Raw genomic sequence first — 20,432 nt, forward strand, 5'->3', positions numbered from 1 at the left:
CGTCAGAACAGGGTGAGTAGAGAGGAAGTACATCCCAGTACATGGAGGCCTCTTCGAGCTGCTGATTTTTAATGAAGGGAGAGATGCTGGTTGGATAGGCATGTGATGGACCTGGGGGTGGGGGGATGGGAGGATGAAGGGAGAGATGCTGGATGGGGGGGGCATTTGATGGGTGGGGAAATTGGGGGAGGGAGCAGCAAGGAGAGGAATTGGGGGCCTTAATTTCTGCCCTAGGCCCCAGCATGTTTAATACTGGCCCTGTGTCTGAGCATTTCCATTCTGCCTCTGTTGAGGACATCTGCAAAGTGGCCACTTGTTCCTCAAATCCATACTTTTACTTCTCACTACTATTTGGAACAAAACTCCTTGAGACAGTCAGTTTGGACAAGCAGTTCTGCAGAATCGTTTTGCTTCCTGTGTTTAGGTTTCACCAGGATTGTGTTTATATATCCATTGTCCTCCAAAGACATGATCCTGGCAGCTTAGGAGTCCCACATGTGAGAATATTATGTATTCTTGACCTCGGAGAAAGCAAATATACTTTTAGCAGGTGTTTTCTGAAGACCTCCCCTAATTGACTTCTTAACTTTATTATTGAGCTGATGGTCCCGCAAGCCAATATTGGGTGAAACAGCGCTGGCATGTGTGTAGTAATAGTAAGATTTAAACTGACAGTGCACTTGGTAATGTCCTTACTGGGTTCCATGGATTACATGTGAGAATATATAATGAAGAAGTGCCCAACAATTCCACAGGTAGAAAAGGGAAACCAGGAACAAAACCCCAAAATTGTGGAGCCGATGTTCTTGGTAAAAAATAATTAAAAGTTTATTAATACATACGTTAAAATCCCAATAAGAGGGCTAAAATTCAATCAAAGATGTTAAATTATAAGGAGGCAACAAACACAGTCAATGGAGAATGTAAATCCATGTAGCATGGACCTGACACGGTCCATGTTTCGGCTAAAATGCATGTATGTTGAATGTATTATGGAAAGAAAAATATATATATATATGAATTAAGAGACTTTGCTACTTTTTAATAACTTAAAAAAAGATACAAAAATTAGGTCACCAGACCATAAGAAACTTAACATTGCTCAGACTCTAATATAACCCACATATTGGGGGAGACAATTCACAAATTCAGAGAGAATATATACTCAGAAAATACAATCAAATTTGTAGTGTTACAACATCAAATTATTACTTGGACCTTTCTAACTTGGGACAATTGGCTATACTTCACAATGAAGCACTAGGTGTTATTACTCCCTTTCCTTCAAGAAAAAATTGCAACTGGGAGGGTTCAAAGAAAATTATAAGAATTTTGATCCAAAAGAATCACACATTTACAGGGGTATCTTAATTGAAATTTTGCTCCCAAAGCAACCACATGTTGCTTTAATTCTAGAAACCTTTTCCTCCTGGTCTGAGTTGTTTTCGAAACGTCTGGGAACATGCAGATCTTACTTTCTAGGAAGGTCACCTCTTTAAGCTTTAAAAAATAGTCTTAGAAAAGTGCCTCCTTATCTTGTTGAAAGACAAACGTTACCAGAAGAGTCAAACAGCAAATGACTTCTTCCTCTGAGGTCTCCAGAATTTTAGTAATATTCAAAGGGCTTGAGGACTCAGGTAAGACCAATAAAGGAGAAGTCTTCTTTTTTGATATTGGCAAGAAGTATATTTTATGGAGGGGATGAAGTCCAGTGTCCGGATACCTGAATACTTTCTTCTAAACTTATGAAATAAGTCCTTTGGAGACATTGTCAGCACTTTAGGAAAGTTAAGATGTTAGATTCTCATGTTAAGATTGGGGCAACAATGCTGTCTATAGCTGGTGCCAAGCTCTGGAATGCATTGCCTGGTATTCTGTGATGGAAGACTGAACTTTAAGAAAATGTTGAAAATGCAATTATTTGTCAATGCCTTCCTGTACTAATGCTATTCTCTGTTCATGCCTTCCTGTCCTGTAAATGATTTTTTTGGGATTTTGTGTTTTCATCTTGTAGGATGAATTTAAAAGATTTTAATAATGATACCGTTAATGTCTTTTTGTGTTTGTCTTGTTGAAACATGTTTAGCATTTCTTAAATATGTATGCATGTAATTTTGTAAACCGCATAGTTTTTATGCAGTATATAAATTTTAAAATCAATAAATAATGTTCAACGATTTAGTATAGTTTTCCACTTTCCAGGCGAACAATAGTGGTGGAGACAAGATGGCGGCGTAGTGAGGACACCAAGAAATTCTCTTCTGCTGATATTCTATTTCCTACCTGATTATTCGGGGCTACTATGAATTAAAGATGCAAAAAGAAGAGGAAGAGCCGCTGCTTCAGCTCGGCAGATGGTACCTACCTCAATGCGGCAGGAGGTACTAACAGTCTTCCTTACATCTTCACCCAGGGGCAAACTGGCAGTGCCAAGTCAGAAAGGTCTCGGCACTCAGGAACGAAGTTTCACATAGTCCCATGGGACCAGTGCCTCCCCTGCAGCCGCGAGACTGGGGAGTGTCGGGAGCTCTGCAGGGACGAGAATCAGCATCGGAAGCGGAGCTTGTGGGCTTGCTGACTTCTCAACCTGTGTTTGTGGCTGGGACATCGAGGTCAGAGAGGGCGCTGGAATCTTCAGCAAGTGAAAGACAGATTTCCTCAGTCCTTCCACTGGTAAGACCTGCTGAAATTACATTGGAGTCAATTTGGACGGCTTTAGACTCCCTGCATAAATTGTGTGCTGGAACCCTTCCCCAGGTCAATATTCAGGCTCAAAGATTGGAAAAAAAGAGGAGGAACTAAAGACTCAGGGGGAAAAAATAGATCACTAGGACCGAGTCCAAGAGTTACAATCCTCTCGATCTGTTATAATACAGGATAATTTGTAATAATTCTAAACATTTATGTCAAAATAGTGACAAAGTGTGACATAATGAATGTGATTGAAAACGTCAGTGATGAGATAACCTCTGCTCCTGCCACGTAGCACCATAAGAATATAAGAATTGCCACTACTGGGTCAGACCAGTAGTCCATCATGCCCAGCAGTCTGCTCCCGCGGCAGGCCTTAGGTCAAAGACCAGTGCCCTAACTGAGTCTAGCCTTACCTGCGTACGTTCTGGTTCAGCAGGAATTTGTCTTTGTCTTGAATCCCTGGAGGGTGGTTTCCCTTATAACAGCCTCCAGAAGAGCATTCCAGTTTTCTACCACTACCACTCTGGGTGAAGAAGAACTTCCTTACGTTTGTACGAAATCTATTCCTTTTAACTCTAGAGAATATTTTCCAGTGATAGGTTTCTTGGCTTGGTCTGTGCAATTATTTACATTAGAGTGTGATTTTGTACATTACACAGTTTTGTTATTCTTTTATTATTTTTTTGTAACATACTAGTATTTTCTACACCATTGCAGTACTACTAATGTGGATAATCTGCCATATAAGGGCAGGGGTGCCTTTGGTTGGGGAGGGGACTCTTGAGAGTGCTACTCTTATGAAGAGGGTATGTCTGGAGATGTTACTTTTAGGGGGTAGAGATTTTCAGGGGGTACCGATGGGGGATGGTCAGGTTACATTGTCATGGAAGCTACTATGTGCTGATAAATGTAATACAAGCTGAAGAGATGTCTGTCCTTTGCAGTAAATAGTAACATACATAGTAACATAGTAGATGACAGCAGATAAAGACCCGAATTGTCCATCCAGTCTGCCCAACCTGATTCAATTTAAATTTTTTCTTCTTAGCTATTTCTGGGCAAGAAGCCAAAGCGCTACCCGGTACTGTGCTTGGGTTCCAACTGCCGAAATCTCCATCAAAACCTACTCCAGCCCATCTAAACCCTCCCAGCCATTGAAGCCCTCTCCAGCCCATCCTCCCCCAAATGGTCATATACAGACACGGGCCGTGCAAGTCTGCCCAGTACTGGCCTTAGTTCAATATTTAATATTATTTTCTGATTTTCTGCTTTGACACGCAGCTCATGATTGGTAAGGCCCGACTTAGTTCTTACCAGGGACGCTTTAACAACGAACACTCCGACACCTGGAGCAACTCATCCGGAGTGCCACAAGGGTCACCGCTTTCCCCACTGCTTTTCAATATCTACATGTCCTCATTAGGTGTGAAACTAACCCAACTAGGAATAAAACTATTCAGCTACGCAGATGACTTTACGATCATCATCCCATTCGCCAACTCCATCAAGGAAACCATTCCCAAGGCATCCGATGCCATAAATGAGATGGAACAATGGATGACAGATTTCAAGCTCAAGCTCAACCCAGGAAAAACAAAATTATTTGTTGCCTCTCCTCACCCGCTTGACAATAAAACCCCACTATGCATCAATAAACTCAACTACCCTATTCAGCCCACCATGAAAATACTAGGTGTTATTTTAGACCAATGCCTAACAATGAAGGAACAAATGGATTCCCTATTAACATAAGAACATAAGAACATAAGAAGTTGCCTCCGCTGAGGCAGACCATAGGTCCATCCTGCTCAGCGGTCCGCACCCGCGGCGGCCCATCAGGCCCATTGCCTGAGCAATGGTCTATACCTATCTATACCCTTCAATCCCTTTTTCTTCTAGGAATCTATCCAAACCTTCTTTGAAACCATTTAATGTTTTCTTGTCTACAACAGCCTCTGGAAGCGCGTTCCATGTATCCACCACCCTCTGAGTGAAAAAGAACTTCCTAGCGTTTGTTCTAAACCTGTCCCCTTTCAATTTCTCTGAGTGCCCCCTTGTACTTGTGGCGCCCCTTAATTTGAAAAATCTGCCCCTGTCTATTTTTTCTATGCCCTTCAGGATCTTGAAGGTTTCTATCATGTCTCCTCTAAGTCTTCGCTTCTCCAGGGAGAAAAGTCCCAACTGCTTCAATCTGTCGGTATATGGGAGATTTTCCATTCCCTTTATCAGTTTGGTTGCTCTTCTTTGTACTCCCTCAAGTACCGCCATTCAGAAAAGGTTTCCTTACTCTCTGGAAACTCAGAACCATTAAATCATACTTCGATACGTCAACATTCAGAATCCTAGTGCAATCCCTCATAATGAGTCAGCTTGACTACTGCAACATCGCCTATCTAGCAATCTCACAAAAGAATATGAGACGTCTCCAAATAATGCAAAATGCTGCGGTCAGACATATCTTCGGGCTGAAGAAATTCGACCACATGACACCCTACTATCGGCAGCTGCACTGGCTACCAACGTAAGCCCGAGTAAGGTTTAAATTTGCCTGCCTCTGCTTCAAAGTACTATACGGCCTGACCCCCAAGTACATAACGGACCTTTTCGCATTTTCTAATAACAAACTCAAGAGAAACACACACCCAAAACTCATTTCTCCTCCAGTTAGAGGCTGCAAAATGAAAAAACACCACGAACACCTTCTCTCTCACCAAGCAGTCCTATGGGGCAAAGACCTAGACCAACTGCTTTCGCCCACTACATACGGGGAATTCAGGAAACGCCTAAAAACATACCTGTTCCAGAAATACCTAAACAATTGACCCACGCTCCCTCTCCCTCCCCCCTCCCTATTCCACCTGAACTTACAGCACTGTTATAAATACAATCTGCTATCTTCATCTTATCGTAACTTTATGTTGCTATTTATCCCCAACAGGTTCTGTCGGACATTACCTACTAAAATGTACATATTACATTTTCGCTCAGCAAATTGTATTTCTATACTATTGCCTCCTGAGGTCTCTGATCTCTGTATTTCCTCTGAATATCTACTTATTGTATTTCGCTGAATGTCCAGCACTCTTGATTGTAAACCGCCTAGAAGTCGCAAGATTGTGGCGGTATAGAAGAATAAAGTTATTATTATTATTAGTGCAGGAAGAGGTGGTCGGAGCATACAGCGAGTGATTTCCTGCACTCGCTGGCGCTCCGGCTGCCCTCTCCAGTCTCCCCCATGAAAAACCGTATTCACGGTTTTTCAAGATTCGCAGGGGTTCCTGGAACAGAACCCCCGCGAATATCGGGGAGTACTGTATATACACTGTTCTAGAGAAGGGAGGGGGAGGGTTTCTATGTATTTAGACAGAAGAAGATAGGATTTGCTAATTTGTATTAATCTAATGTGACCTATTGTTCATTGATTTGTAATAATGTAAGCATTTATCCACCTTTTACTAAGCCGCAGTAGAGGTTTCTAATGTGGCCTGGAGCGCTAAATGCTCTGATGCTGCTCCTATGAGTGTTGGAGAAACGTCAGAGCATTTAACACCTCGAGATGCAGTAGAAACCACTGCTTAGTAAAAGAGGGTCTTAGTTAATAATGTTGTCTTATACAATATGTAGACCGAGCAGAGTGAGTGACTGACTGAAAGCAAGTCCTGAAATCTTTACCTTTTAGTTATTCTGGACCTTTTATTGTTCTTAGTAATTCTTCCATTTTATTTGTTAGCAAGCTACAACTTTGTTCAGAGGATTAGATCCAATGCCATTGTAGGTAGTGTATGCAGAAGAAGGGCTGTAGCTCACTGGTTGAGCTGCTACCTCCGCACCCAGAGATTGTGAGATCAAATCCTGGTGCTGCTCCTTGTGAACCTGGGCAAGTCACTTAATCCTCCAATGCCCACCGCTTTGAATGTCACCTTTGAAATGCCTTCTACTAAATCTACAGGCTGAGGTCATGGTAAGGATGATGTTTGGCTCACTTCATACGACAATATGTTAGGCACTATTCCCTTTAAGCTGTGCGTGAGTCCTCCAATTGTAGTGCTACTAGTGGGTTATGGTGCTTCAATGTTGTGCTTTCAATTACTTAAGACAGGCAGGTTCCCAACCCTATCCTGGAGGAACACCAGGCCAATTGGGTTTTCAGGCTAGCCCTAATGAATATGCATGAAGCAAATTTGCATGCCTATCACTTCCATCATATGCAAATCTCTCTCATGCATATTCATTAGGGCTAGCCTGAAAACCCGATTGGCCTGGTGTTCCTCCAGGACAGGGTTGGGAATCACTGCCCTAGAGTACTGCAGAATTTGTCTGCCCTCAGTATTGAAAATGCAGTTATGAAACAGAACCCTCCCACTAGCAGAACTGTAGATGGAGGATTTCCACTCAGCTTAGAGGGAAAGTTGATGTTAGATAATGTGCTTAACTTTTCCCTTGGCACCAGATCTGTCACTTTAACTTTTCTTCTCCTTCGCAGGATGGATCTCGTCAGAAACAGAAGAAGACAGTGTCCTTCAGCACCATGCCCAATGACCGGAAATTCAACAGCACTGCAGCCTGTATTGCCTTCATGATGGAAGGCTGTGAGATGAAGAAAGTGCGCTCCAACTCTCGGATGTATAATCGTTTTTTTCTTCTGGATCCTGACATGCGCTTTCTCAGGTGGGAACCATCCAAAAAAGATTTGGCGAAAGCCAAACTGGAAATCAAATCAATTCGAGAAGTCAGGCTGGGAAAGAAGACCCCAATTCTGCGAAGCAATGGGCTTTTTGATCAGTTTCCAGATGAATGTGCTTTCTCAATTATTTATGGAGAAAATTATGAGTCCTTAGATCTTGTGGCCAGCACAGCAGATATTGTAAACTCCTGGGTGATGGGACTAAGATACTTAGTCTCCTATGGAAAACACACCCTTGATGTTCCAGACACAAACCAAATAAGTCTGAGGACATCCTGGGTCACCTCACTTTTTGACATAGCAGATGTGGACAAGGAAGGACAGATACCTGTCTCCAAAGCTATTCAGCTGATCAAAAGCTTAAACCCAGGCATGAAAACCTCAACAATTGAGCTCAAATTTAAAGAGATTCAAAAAGTCCATGAAAGAGTTGGTGATATTCCATGTGAAATATTTGTAGAGACCTACCTTGAACTCTGCACTAGGCCTGAAATCTTTTTCCTCCTGGTACAATTCTCTAGCAACAAAGAATACCTTGATGTGAAGGACCTGATGATCTTTGTAGAGGTTGAGCAAGGTATGGAAGGGGTAACTGAAGACATGGCTTTAGAAATCATTAATAAATATGAGCCTTCAAGGGAAGGACGGGAGAAAGGTTACCTCACTATTGATGGTTTTACACACTACCTCCTTTCTCCCGAATGTTACATATTCGACCCTCAGCATAAGAATGTCTGCCAGGATATGACCCATCCCTTATCACATTATTATATTAATTCTGCTCACAATGCTTGCCTACTAGAGGATACTTTTTGGGGGACTTCTGATATAAGTGGATACATCCATGCACTGAAGATGGGGTGTCGGAGTATTGAACTTGTAGTATGGGATGGCCCTGATAATGAACCACTGATATATGTTGGCCATTCTGTGACATCTCAGGTAGCCTTTCGAAGTGTTGTTAGTGTAGTAAACCAGTACGCTTTTGATGCATCTGAATATCCATTGATTCTTTGTCTAGTGGTGCATTGCTCTGTGAAACAGCAGAAATTGATGGCACAATGCTTGAGAAAAATTCTTGGAGATAAACTCTTTACAGAGCCTCCAAATCCAGACAAAACATACCTTCCATCCCCAGAAAAACTCAAAGGGAAAATTCTTATTAAAGGGAAAAAGTTACCTCTAGACTGTTCAGATTCTGAAGGAGATGTGACAGATGAAGGTGAAGGTTTGGAACTGTCCAGAAGGCTTGATGAAGAAAACGAGCAGCATATTGGGGGCTTGCAGAGGAAGCTAAGACTTTGCAAGGAATTGTCAGCCCTTGTAAGCATTTGTCAGTCTGTGCAATTTCAAGACTTTGCGACATCCAAAAGAGGACAGAAATACTGGGAAATATGTTCATTTAATGAAGTGGTGGCCAGTAGATTTGCAAATGAGTACCCAGAAGACTTTGTGAGTTACAATAAAAGGTTCTTGTCGAGGATTTACCCAAGCTCTATGAGAATTGACGCCAGCAATATGAACCCTCAGGACTTCTGGAAGTGTGGGAGTCAGATAGTGGCAATGAACTACCAGACCCCTGGATTAATGATGGACTTGAACACTGGTTGGTTTCGTCAGAATGGAAACTGTGGATATGTCCTTCGACCCTCCATCATGAGGGAAGAAGTCTCCTATTTCAGTGCAAATGCAAAAGATTCATTGCCAGGTGTCTCAGCTCAGCTTCTGCACTTAAAGGTCATTAGTGGTCAAAATCTACCAAAGCCAAAAGGTTCGGGTGCCAAAGGGGATGTGGTAGAACCATATGTGTACATAGAGATCCATGGAATACCTGCTGACTGTGCAGAGCAGCGAACTAAGACTGTCACTCAGAATGGGGACAACCCAATATTTGATGAAAACTTTGAATTTCAGATCAACTTACCTGAACTTGCTGTCTTGCGTTTTGTAGTACTGGATGATGACTATATAGGGGATGAGTTCATTGCTCAGTATACCATCCCCTTTGAATGCCTGCAGCCTGGCTACAGACATGTACCTTTGCAGTCCCTCACTGGAGAATTTCTCCAGAACACAACTCTGTTTGTCCATATAGCTATCACTAATCGCCGAGGAGGTGGGAAAGCCCATAAACGAGGACTTTCTGTTCGGAAAGGAAAGAGGGTGCGGGAGTACACATACACCAAGACCATTGGGATTAAAGCTATTGATGAAATCTTTAGGACAGCATCCCAGCCTCTGCGGGAAGCTACTGACCTCCGAGAAAATGTACAGGTATTAATCAGTTCTAGAAATATGTAGAGATTTCAACCCTATTGTTAGTATTGGGTGACTACTAAGCTATTGTTTTATTAGTCTTAACAACTAGCTTTAGTTTGATGTTATTAATATTCTATCCATGCATCATAGGGAAGGGAATAGAGAAAAATCAAGAGCACCTAGTTTAACAAAACAAAAGGAAGTCTCAGAGCGAAGGGTTGACACGCTGCCTCATCCAGCTGATGATTCAGAAATAAAATCTTACAAAACTTTAGCAGATTATGTAAAGTGGTCTTTGAAACTATGAAGGTAATTCTGTAACTTCTTTCCTGTGCACATGCTGCTACATTCATAATTGTAGCACGCTTTGGGATCAATTCTATAATGTCTGCCAAAATACAACTTGCCGAACATAAATTGTACAACGTGTCAATAGCAGCTGTAAATGCATGTGTTTAAAAGTAGCCCTTCTATAACCTACATGCATCAGTGTTTGATCTGTCCATGCCCCACCCATACCTCTTCATAGTCATGCTGCACAACTTACGCACTTAGTGAAGATTTCATAATCTTAGCATCGAAATGGCACTTACTCATATTAGCCTATAGAATTAGGGAGTTTGAAGGTGTGTAATCAAATTGCCTTGGGTGAACCTCTTTAGAAAAGTGGTTAATAAATCCCAATAAATAAAGTGCTAGAGGACTTGCATATGGACAGAATTTAGATGGAGCATAGGCAGTAAATGCAAGTATACACAGATTACAGAATGTCATCATTCATATGCAAACTTTGGAACATATAGGTGCAGCCCTGTTAGATGACATATGCTATTATTCTATAAAGAAAAGAAGGCACCTACTTTTCTTTTTAAAATAACACCCTATGTCATTGTCTACCTGTGTCACCCTGTTATAAAATTACCCTCAAAATATTAGGGAACTGGCACTTCTCTATTACCAAAAAACATTTTTATATTTTTCATATAAGAACATAAGATTTGCTGCTGCTGGGTCAGACCAGTAGGCCATCATGCCCAGCTGTCCGCTCACGCAGCGGCCCTTAGGTCAAAGATCAGTGAAATCTATCCTCTTAAATTTAGCGAGTGCCTTCTCGTTCTCTTCACCTTGGAGAGGGTGAACAAGTCAATTCCCTTCGATATCTTGAATGTTTCAATCATGTCCCCTCTTTTCAAGGGAGAAGAGGCCCAGTTTCTCTAGGCCAGCGGTTCTCAATCTGGGGGTTGAACGACCCTTTCACAGGGGTCACCTAAGACCATCGGAAAACACATATTTCCGATGGACTTAGGCAGTGTTCTTCAACCGCCAGTCCATGGACTAGTGCCAGCCTGCAGAAATTTTCTGCCGGTCCACAGTGCCAGCATGTCCATCAGGCCCAAGACAGCGTTCTTCAGCCACCGGTCCACAGTGTGATCAACGTGGCATCTTCAGGCCAGTCCCTGAGTGCTGCAGTGCACAAAACAGTGGGAAAAGGCTCCTACGTGTGACCTGCGCCTGAACCGGAAGCCTTCTCTCTGACATTGCAGCATCAGAGGGAAGGCTTCCAGATGAGGCGAGGGACGCATGTGAGGAGCCGCTGCCCACAGTTTTGTGCAATGCAGCACTCAGTGAGCCGGCCTGAAGAAGCGGCGTTGATCGCATCGTGGACCGGCCCAAAGATAACACCGGGGGCCAGGCCAGAAGGCAAGGCACATGGAGGGAGAGAGACAACAACGGTAGGGGAAATGCTTTTATTTTTTATTTAGTGATTTGTCTGTTCAGGAAGAAATGCACTTGTTTGTTTTCCTCTGGGGTTGTACTGCTTGCAGAGTCTTGCATCTTGGCGTTTGTTTGTAAATATTAGTTCTTTTAGTTTTTGATCCTGCATTTGCATGAGGTTATCTGTTTTCCGTTAGGAATGAATGTTAAAAAGCATACAATGTGCTTTGTGTATTTTAATTTTGTGGTTAACCATTATGTGTTGTTAATACAATTATATTGTGTGTGTATATATGAAAAATTAATGGAAAAAATGGTGTTACAATTAGTACTATTATGGGGTTGGGTCTGGGGCGTAGATTGAGTGGAGATGGGCACAACTTAGCCCAGTGTTCTTCAACTGCCAGTCTGCAGACTAGTGCTGGTCCAAAAAATAATTATTTTATTTCCACCGGTCCATGGGTGTCAAAAGGTTGAAGAACACTAGTCTTAGGAACCGAGACACCACTCCTCTAACCGTCTCCGCATAGGTCCGCCCACATGCGGATACACCCACATACATTTATTTGTAATTACAAATAAATATTTCACAATATATAATTACATATTGTTTTTGTGATTAATCACTATGCTTTAATTATGTTCAATTTGTAACAATGAAAATACATCCTAAATATCAGATATTTACATTACGATTCATAACAGTAGCAAAATTACAGTTATGAAGTAGCAACGAAAATAATTTTAATGTTTGGGGTCACCACAACATGAAGAACTGTATTAAAGGGTCGCAGCATTAGGAGGGTTGAGAACCACTGCTCTAGGCTCATTTATCCAGAACTGCACACCCCTGCAGGATGGGTATAATTCTGTACTTGCTATAGAAAATTCAGTGCACGCATGGGCAGTAGCAGCTCTGCTCACTGTTTGTTCCCCTCTACCACTGAGTTCAGATGGCAAAAAAAAGGAAATGAACCGATGCTCCTCCTGCGCCAGATCTGTTCACATAACAATTGGGTCTAAGCTGGCACTAGAGGAAGAAGTGACCCGATGTGCAGTGGTTCTGTTCCTCCCTGCCATGGGAGCTCAGCAGGGAAGGGGAACTGAAAATGAACAGAGCTGCTGCTGCTATTTGCCAATGGTTGAAAATGAGAAGGGGCCAGAGGAAAAGTGAATGTGCAGTGGGGGGATTGGGGGCAAAGTAAAGGGGTAAATGTGCCATGGGGGAGGTTGTGGGGGCAGAATAAAGGGGTGATTATGCTTAGGGGGATTTTGGGGGGTACAAAGTTAAGGATTAAATGTGCTATGGTGAATTGGGGGGGCAGAGTAAGAGTAAAATAGTGAATGTGCCATGGGTGCTGTGGGTGCAGAAAAAGTGGTCAATATGCCATGGGGGTGGGAGCAGCAAGCTGAAGGTGTGCCTCTGCTCTGTGGGCACTGAAATCTGAGGGTCTGCCACGGGGGGAGAGGGAAGGAGAGGCTGAGGTATTGCATGCAGGAGAAGACTTTCAGGGAAGACAATTACGGATCTTGTTGGGATTTAGAGGGATACAGAACTGCAATTGGAGCAAGACAGGAAACTATGAAGGCTGAATCCTGATAAAGGAAAAGGCAGCAAGGGAATTCTGCACAAACACTACAAATAAACTTTGCAGAATTTTCAAATACTTCTTTGTGCAGAAATCCTCCAGTTCTGCCCTGCACTCTCCCATGACACACAGCTCATCCAACATACCTAAGTGAACCTAAGTCCTGCCTGTAGCACCCCCTAGCTATTGTATTCTGTTCTATCAATTTTCCTAAGTTTTCTTTCATCTGCTAGTAGACTAATCTGCCTTGACATGTGTTTTTGTGTCTTGTACAGAATGCCTTGGTTTCATTTAAGGAGCTCTGTGGCCTGTCTCCTACTGCTAACATGAAACAGTGCATTCTGACTGTCTCTGCCTGGCTGCTGAACAGTGGAAGCACCCCCACTGTGACCTTAAACCTTGGTGCTCAGTACCCCACCATGGAAGCACATGGGCCTATCCCAGAACTGCTGAGAAAAGTACTGATGTCTTATGAAGGAGTAAGGAAGTGTTCAATTACTTAACATCTATTTCAAAAGTGTCTACCTGGATACAAAGTTGTGGGGTTTTGTTCTTTTTTTGTTGTTGTTTTTTTTTGGGGGGGGGTTGTTTTTTACCAGTGGGTTTTACAAAGTTTTAAAAGGGGCAAGACAAGTATGATTTCCTTTTGAAAATTGCCTCAGGAGAAAGTGCCCATAGAGATTGGTATCAGCTTTGCTGCAGGTACTTTTTCCATATAAAATAACACAGAGAGACTTGAAAATATTATCTATGCACCCTGCACTTACTTAAATGTGTCCTTGGGAGTACTCACTTTGAAAATGGACAAAGGTCCCCCCTTGGTTGGTTCCTACACATGCTTTTACTGGACTAAGGGTTGGGCAATTTTAAAACAGCCAGTTTGTCTTCCCTCCTCCTCCCAGAAATCTCCTAGGGCCCGATGCTCAAAAGTCTCCGTTAAAATCCTGTGTGCGGGGTTCCGGTGACGTCACCGACTAAGATGGAGGGTTAGAGAAATCGCTCTGACCCTTTGCAGCGCTGAGCACCCTTCCCCCGCTGCGAGCAGCACTGAATACGGTGCGAGTGTGGGGCCGAGAGAACGAGCGGACTCCCCCTGCTGCAGGATGCCGTCGCGCAAGAAAACAGAGGCGGGTAGGTCGCTGGATCGCGGGGGTGAAAAAGGCGGCCTCCCGCACGTGTGTGGGACCCCCAGTGTATCTGCGCGCGAGTCGGGAGACAGCGCGTCGGAGGAGGAATCGGAGCGTGGTGCCTCCCCGAGACTGCGGCGAGCTAGTGCGGCGGCGGCGATCACCAAAGCTGACCTGAAAATCTGGGCAGCTGAAATAAAAGATGAGGTGGCCGCAGTGAAGGGAAAGATTAAGGAGGCGGTGAAGGAGATCCGGCAGGACTTTGCGGACCTGCTGGGCCGGGTGGAAGACACAGAGAGGCGCCTCGGGGAACAAGAAGAATCTGTGACCAGCATCCATGATCAAATGCAGATTGTCCAGAAAGATCTTCTGGACTGCTGTGCGCAGGTGGAGGACCTGGAAAATAGGTCTCGGCGCAACAATGTGCGGATCCGGGGGGTCCCGGATACGGCAGAATATGGAGACGCCACAGCTGTGGTGCAGGAGATCTATCGCTTTTTGATGGCGGATGGGGGAGCCGTGGATGCTACTACTGGGGGCCTGGAAGTTGATCGGGCCCACCGCACGCTGGGTCCCAAGAATGGGGACTACCCGAGAGATATCATTGCTTGCATACATCGCTTCCCTGATAAAGACCGAATGGTGAAGAAAGCCCGAGAATTGGGGGTGATTCCTTGGAAAAATTTGAAGGTGGAGATATTTCAGGATTTATCGTCTATCACTCTACAGAAGCGGCGGGAGTTCCGGCCGCTGTTGGAGGTGCTGAAGAAGAACAATGTACGCTATCGCTGGCTCTTTCCCTTCGGATTGTTGGTGACTTTTAATGGGGTCCATAAGCGTGTAACGACAGTGATAGAGCTACAGGCCGTGCTTCGGAAGGAGGGCTTGGTGGCCCCTGGCGATTCCGTCTTGAGCGAATCACCGACGCGGAGGTTGGAGCGGTATCAATGGAAAGCGGTGTCACAGAGGAAGAGAGGACGGCAGAGTTCCAGACCTGAGGGGGAGACGACCGATCGGAGAGGGGCGCCTGCTGCGGACACCTGACGAGCGGATTGAGCATGATGATTCCTGATTCCAGATGTGCTCTGGAATTTGGTGTGGACTCTCTGATATCACTGAAGGATAGTATGTGTGTGGGGGAGTGTACGGTGGGGAGTCGGGGGAATGGATGGAGGGGAACTTGTTGAATGGGGGATGAGAGAATGTGGGGGGGGAGGTACATGGGTGGTGTCTTTATGGAGTGGTGGGGTCACTTGAAGTCTTGGAGGGGATGAGGAGGGAGGGAGTAGGGGACTGGAGGGGAGGGGGGTGGGGCAGACTGGGTGGATGGGTGGGGATGGGGGGGGAGGGGCTGAGATGGAGGGGGATTGGGGGGCTGCGGGGGATAGCAAGGGGAGGGGAGGGGTTGATGAGCACGTCCTTCATGGTTTGGAATGGAGGGGGCTAATGTTTTACGTGTGGGTAGCCTGAATGTTAAGGGGCTCAACATGCCACGTAAGAGGCAATTGTTATTGAAGGAAGTTAAACGCCTCTGTTTTGATATTTGTTTTGTTCAAGAAACTCATTTTGTGAAAGCGGGGGAAAAACTTGTACAATTCCGGGATTATCCCGTGAGGGTCTGGGCTTCAAATAGAGTGGAGCGGAAAAAAGCGGGGGTGGGGATTTTGTTTTCCCACAAGTTGAAGGTGGTCCTAGATCGGGAATGGAGGGATGAGGGTGGGAGGTGGATTATCTGGACTGGTACTATTGATGGGATACGGGTAACGTTGGTTAATTTGTATGCACCTAATTCTCAGCAGGGACAATTTTTTGAAACTCTCCTGTCAAAGATCTTATCAGCTAAGGTAGGACATTTGGTAGTGGGGGGAGATTTTAATTTGGTACTCAATCCGGATTGGGACTCCACGGGCAAGGGGGGTGACAGACTTAAGGGCGATAGAAAATGTCTAAAGAAATTCCTGGACGTCCTTAATCTGGAGGATGGGTGGCGGGTACAACATTGGTTGGGTAGGGACTACACTTTCTACTCTCCTGTGCATGAGGTATACACTCGCATAGATATGATATGTGTGGATAAAGGCTGGGGGGGAAAATTGATAGACACTAAGATTGATACCATTGGGTGGTCTGACCATGCCCCGTTATGGATGGATCTGAGTTGGGGAGGGCCTCGGGGGGGAGATACGTATTGGAAATTAAATGATACCCTACTGGGAGACCCGAAGATAGTGCAACAGCTGGAAACGGGGATTTATGATTTCTTAGAGTTTAATAATGTGGACCAGTTCTCCCCCATGACGATCTGGGAAAGTCTAAAGGGGGTTTTACGGGGGGAGTTGATCTCTATAGCAGCCTATCAGAAAAAGTCCCGACAGCGGGAGGAATTGCAGCTCCGGGAAACGCTTCGTACTTTGGTGGATCAACATAAGAGGGGACAGGGGGGACCGCAACTGAGGCTCCGGATCCAGGAAACCCGAATGGCTCTTGGGAAGTTGGAAGATGAGGTGGTTAAATTTAATCTTGAAAAGTTGAGGCTTAAATATTTTGAAACGGGGAACAGGGCGAGCAAACTTTTGGCTCACAGGGTCAAATTACAACAAACAAGGGGTAATATTCTGGCTATTAAGGAGCGGGATGGTATGATGGGATGATTACTGACGATGTAGGCATACAACGGCGGTTTAGGGAGTTTTACCAGGAGCTTTATTCACCAGAGCTTGAGGGCTCTCTGGGGGAGAGCCAAACCTATCTACAAGAGTTGGGGTTACCTACTCTATCTAGCTTAGACGCTCTGGGGCTGGAGGAGGATATTACAGTGGATGAGGTACTGCGGGTGATTCGACATTTGAAGCCGGGAAAATCCCCTGGGCTGGATGGATTCACGGGGTTGTTTTATAAAAAGCTTTCTCCCTTGGTTGCACCCTTGCTAACTAGATTATTTAATTCCCTGAAAGAGGGGGAGCGCTTGCCTTTCTATATGCGATTAGCAGGGATTACGATAATCCCTAAGCCGGGGAAAGATGAGACTATGTGTGGCAGTTACCGTCCTATATCTTTGTTGGGTATTGATACTAAAATCCTGGCCCGTATCTTGGCTGATCGGATGGCGACACATATGCCGGACCTGATCCACCCGGATCAGGTGGGGTTCATAGGAGGACGTCAAGCGGCTGATGGTATTAGGCGGGTGCTGAATTTGGTGTGGGAGGCTCGAAGATCAGGGTCTCCCTGGGTGGCGGTGGCGGTGGATGCCGAAAAGGCGTTCGATCGGGTGGATTGGACGTTTATGGAGGCTGTTCTCCGCCAGATGGGATTCGGATCGCGGTTTATTTCTTGGATTCTTACACTCTATCACACCCCAATGGCCTGTGTTAAAGTTAATGGGGTCTATTCCAAGCCATTTGAGTTACATAGAGGAACTAGACAGGGGTGCCCGCTCTCTCCCCTGTTGTTTGCTTTGGTGATCGAGCCCTTGGCACAGAGCATTCGTCTTTCACAGCAGGCGAGGGGGGTACAGGTGCAGGGGGTCGAGCATAAACTGTCCCTTTTTGCAGATGATATTTTGGCCATAGTGGAGGGGTCGGAGAGATCGCTTCTGGCCTTGCGAGATTTGATGCACGACTATGGGAGACTCTCAGGCTTTAAAGCTAACTTGTCTAAGACGGAGATCTTGAACATCTCGGTACCGGCAGAGGAGGCTCTGGAACTGCAAAGTAGAGTCCCCTTCCGCTGGGTGAAGGGTCCTATTAGGTATCTGGGGATCCTGCTTGGGGTGGATTGGAATACTTTGTTCTGCCATAATTATCTTCCTTTGGGTAAGGCTCTGAGGCAGGACCTTGATAGATGGGACCCCTTATACCTTTCCTGGATGGGCAGAATGGAGGTGGTGCGTATGATGGTACTGCCCAGATTTCTTTATCTCTTTCAGGTTCTGCCTGTAGAAGTTCCTAAAATATATTTTACTCGCTGGCACAGGTCTCTTTTACGCTTCATATGGGGGGGAAAGCGTCCCAGGGTGGCGAGATATGCCATGTTCAAATTTAAGGAGGAGGGAGGCTTGGGGTTGCCCAATTTGGAAGTGTACTACAGGGCGGCACAGCTTAAGGCGGTTGTGGATTGGCATGCGACTCCGGCCAAGCTATGGGTTCAGGTGGAGCAGGGTCTCTTGGGGGGTCCCAGGGACATCCACGCTTTGTCTTATCTACCGTGGGTGGGTTTAAGGGAGAAGGAAATTGCTGCTATTTCTAATCCATTTATACGGTGGACGTTGCGGGTTTGGGGGGGGGCCCTTAGGAAATTGATAGGTAGGGGAAGGGGACTACATTTTGTGCCTATTAGATATGCGGAGGACTTCATCCCGGGTAGGGAGGGGGGAGTTTTTCGCAGGTGGGAGCGAGGGGGGCTGAGATGTTTTGGCCAGCTGTTGGAAGGGGAGCACATCCGTGGGTTTCCTGAGGTCCGAGCCTCTTTCCACCTGGAACAGCGTGATTTATTCCCCTACTTGCAGGTAAAGGATTATGTTATGCGCGCTAGGGCGGGGGACCTCACCTCCTATGAGCGTTCGAGGTTTGAAATGTTGTTGGGGGAACCGGTGCGCCGGGGATGCATTTCGCTCCTTTATCGATTACTACTAGCTGACCCAGATCAGAAGACATCCTATATGAGGGCTTGGGAACTAGACTTGGGGCGCACATATACGAAAGAGGAATGGGAACAAATCACACTGCGAATACACCACGTGGCGGTGGCTCCACAATTGGTGGAAAATGCTCTTAAGCTTTTGGTGCGCTGGTATGTTACCCCGGTGGTGATCGCCAAGATGAGTACCTCATGCACAGGAGAGTGCTGGAGAGGGTGTGGTCTGCGGGGCACGTTCTTTCATATGTGGTGGGAGTGCCCTCGCATTGTGGACTTTTGGACCCAGGTGTTCCACTACGTGGGGCGTCTTATGCAGTGTCCTTTGCTGCTAAGGGCGGAAACTGCTTTGTTGGGGGTACTCCCCGGGGCAGTGGAGGACGCACAAGACAAGCTGATGCGTCTTGCATTTACGGCGGCTAGACTAGTGTTGGCCTCTCATTGGAAGAGTCCCACGGTACCCACGGTAGCGATGATGCGAACGAAATTGGGATGGGTGTGTGAGAAATTCCGGCTATCAGCTCTACTTACACGCCAGAGGCGACAGTTTGAGGGTCTGTGGGGTAGGTTCCTGGAAGTGGAGGGGGGCTCTGAATTTCCTGTACTGGAGTAAGGGCTGACTTGTTCCTGCTATGGGACCTCCTTAGCCTCTTGGGCCACTACCCCTTCCCGTCTCCTCGATAGGTGCCTCTTGTATTAGGGGGGGGGAGACTCGGCTTCCTACTGGAGCTGGATATCTTGGCCTGATCTACGGAGGAGGGGGGAGGTAGGGATAGGAAGGGGGGGGAGGGGGGAGGGGTTCTGGCGGGGGGGGGGGGGGAGGGGCATTTCACTTTATATTCACTGTATTTTTGCTTGTCTGGTTCTGCCATATTGTTGTAACGATGGCTAACAGTGTTTAAATAAAGAATTACAAAAAAAAAAAAAAATCCTGTGTGCTATTGTAGTGTTGGTAAATTTTCCGATTGTTAAACGGCAAGCGATGCTCAATAAACTTCCCATGCATATGAGGTTCACAGAAATTCCATTAGCCCAGTCGCTGGAAAAAGCGACTCGTGGAAAGAGGCATAAATGTGCGCATATGCCAGGAAAAGTGTCAATTATAGGAGTATCTTATTGTAGCGCATCATAGACATACTTCATAAGTGCGCATCACATGCATCGATAGCTGTAAGGTGCTCGTGTAGTAGTAAGACGCAAAAGCGATTTAAAAGTCTGGCGCTTAAAAAACGTTTTCACTTTTTGCTCGTGTAAAGTAGTCCACACCACTGCTACACCCAATCACAAGCTGGAAGGTTCCTGTGCCAAGGAAGTGCAGGACAGCAGCTTCACCAGCCCAGGCACTGCATGGGACCGAGCTGTCGATAGATTAATATCGGCTCTGATCTCCTCATCTAACATTGCTGTCCTGACATGTCTTGCAAGGCCACCCACACGCAGGAGTGAGGATGTACTAGAGTCCTCTGTGGTTACTGTACAAACCTTCATATTGACTAATATGCTTTTTTCCTATAGTGCTTTGATGAGACATATATGGTGTCCCCCCAACCCTATAAAAGTATGATGAATGTATCCTGTATTTTTGAACTTCTACCTCTCATGCAATTGGCAGACCCAGACCTGCCAGTATATGCTTCTTTTTAAGTTCAATCAGTTTTATTAGCATTTTGTTATAGAATATACAACACAGACCTCATGTTCATAATATGTCGTTACAAAGTGTAAATA

General features: G+C 45.3%; 1 protein-coding gene across 3 annotated transcripts in view; it reads left to right on the plus strand.

Moving 5' to 3' along the window:
- Positions 1 to 20,432, plus strand: part of LOC117347622 (inactive phospholipase C-like protein 2) — a 100,420-nt gene that overhangs the window by 31,798 nt on the left and 48,190 nt on the right. The window contains exons 1-3 of one of the 3 annotated variants that reach the window (XM_033918773.1): positions 2,582 to 2,673; positions 7,178 to 9,652; positions 13,218 to 13,421. In XM_033918773.1, the coding sequence (XP_033774664.1) occupies positions 7,223 to 9,652; positions 13,218 to 13,421 (2,634 nt within the window). In that variant the 5' untranslated portion in view covers positions 2,582 to 2,673; positions 7,178 to 7,222. Of the gene's footprint in view, positions 1 to 2,581; positions 2,674 to 7,177; positions 9,653 to 13,217; positions 13,422 to 20,432 lie in introns of those variants that run through there. The other 2 variants (XM_033918772.1, XM_033918774.1) reach the window with 2 other exon arrangements.

This window comes from Geotrypetes seraphini, chromosome 13 (genome assembly GCF_902459505.1).
Source record: "Geotrypetes seraphini chromosome 13, aGeoSer1.1, whole genome shotgun sequence".
Taxonomy (NCBI): domain Eukaryota; kingdom Metazoa; phylum Chordata; class Amphibia; order Gymnophiona; family Dermophiidae; genus Geotrypetes; species Geotrypetes seraphini.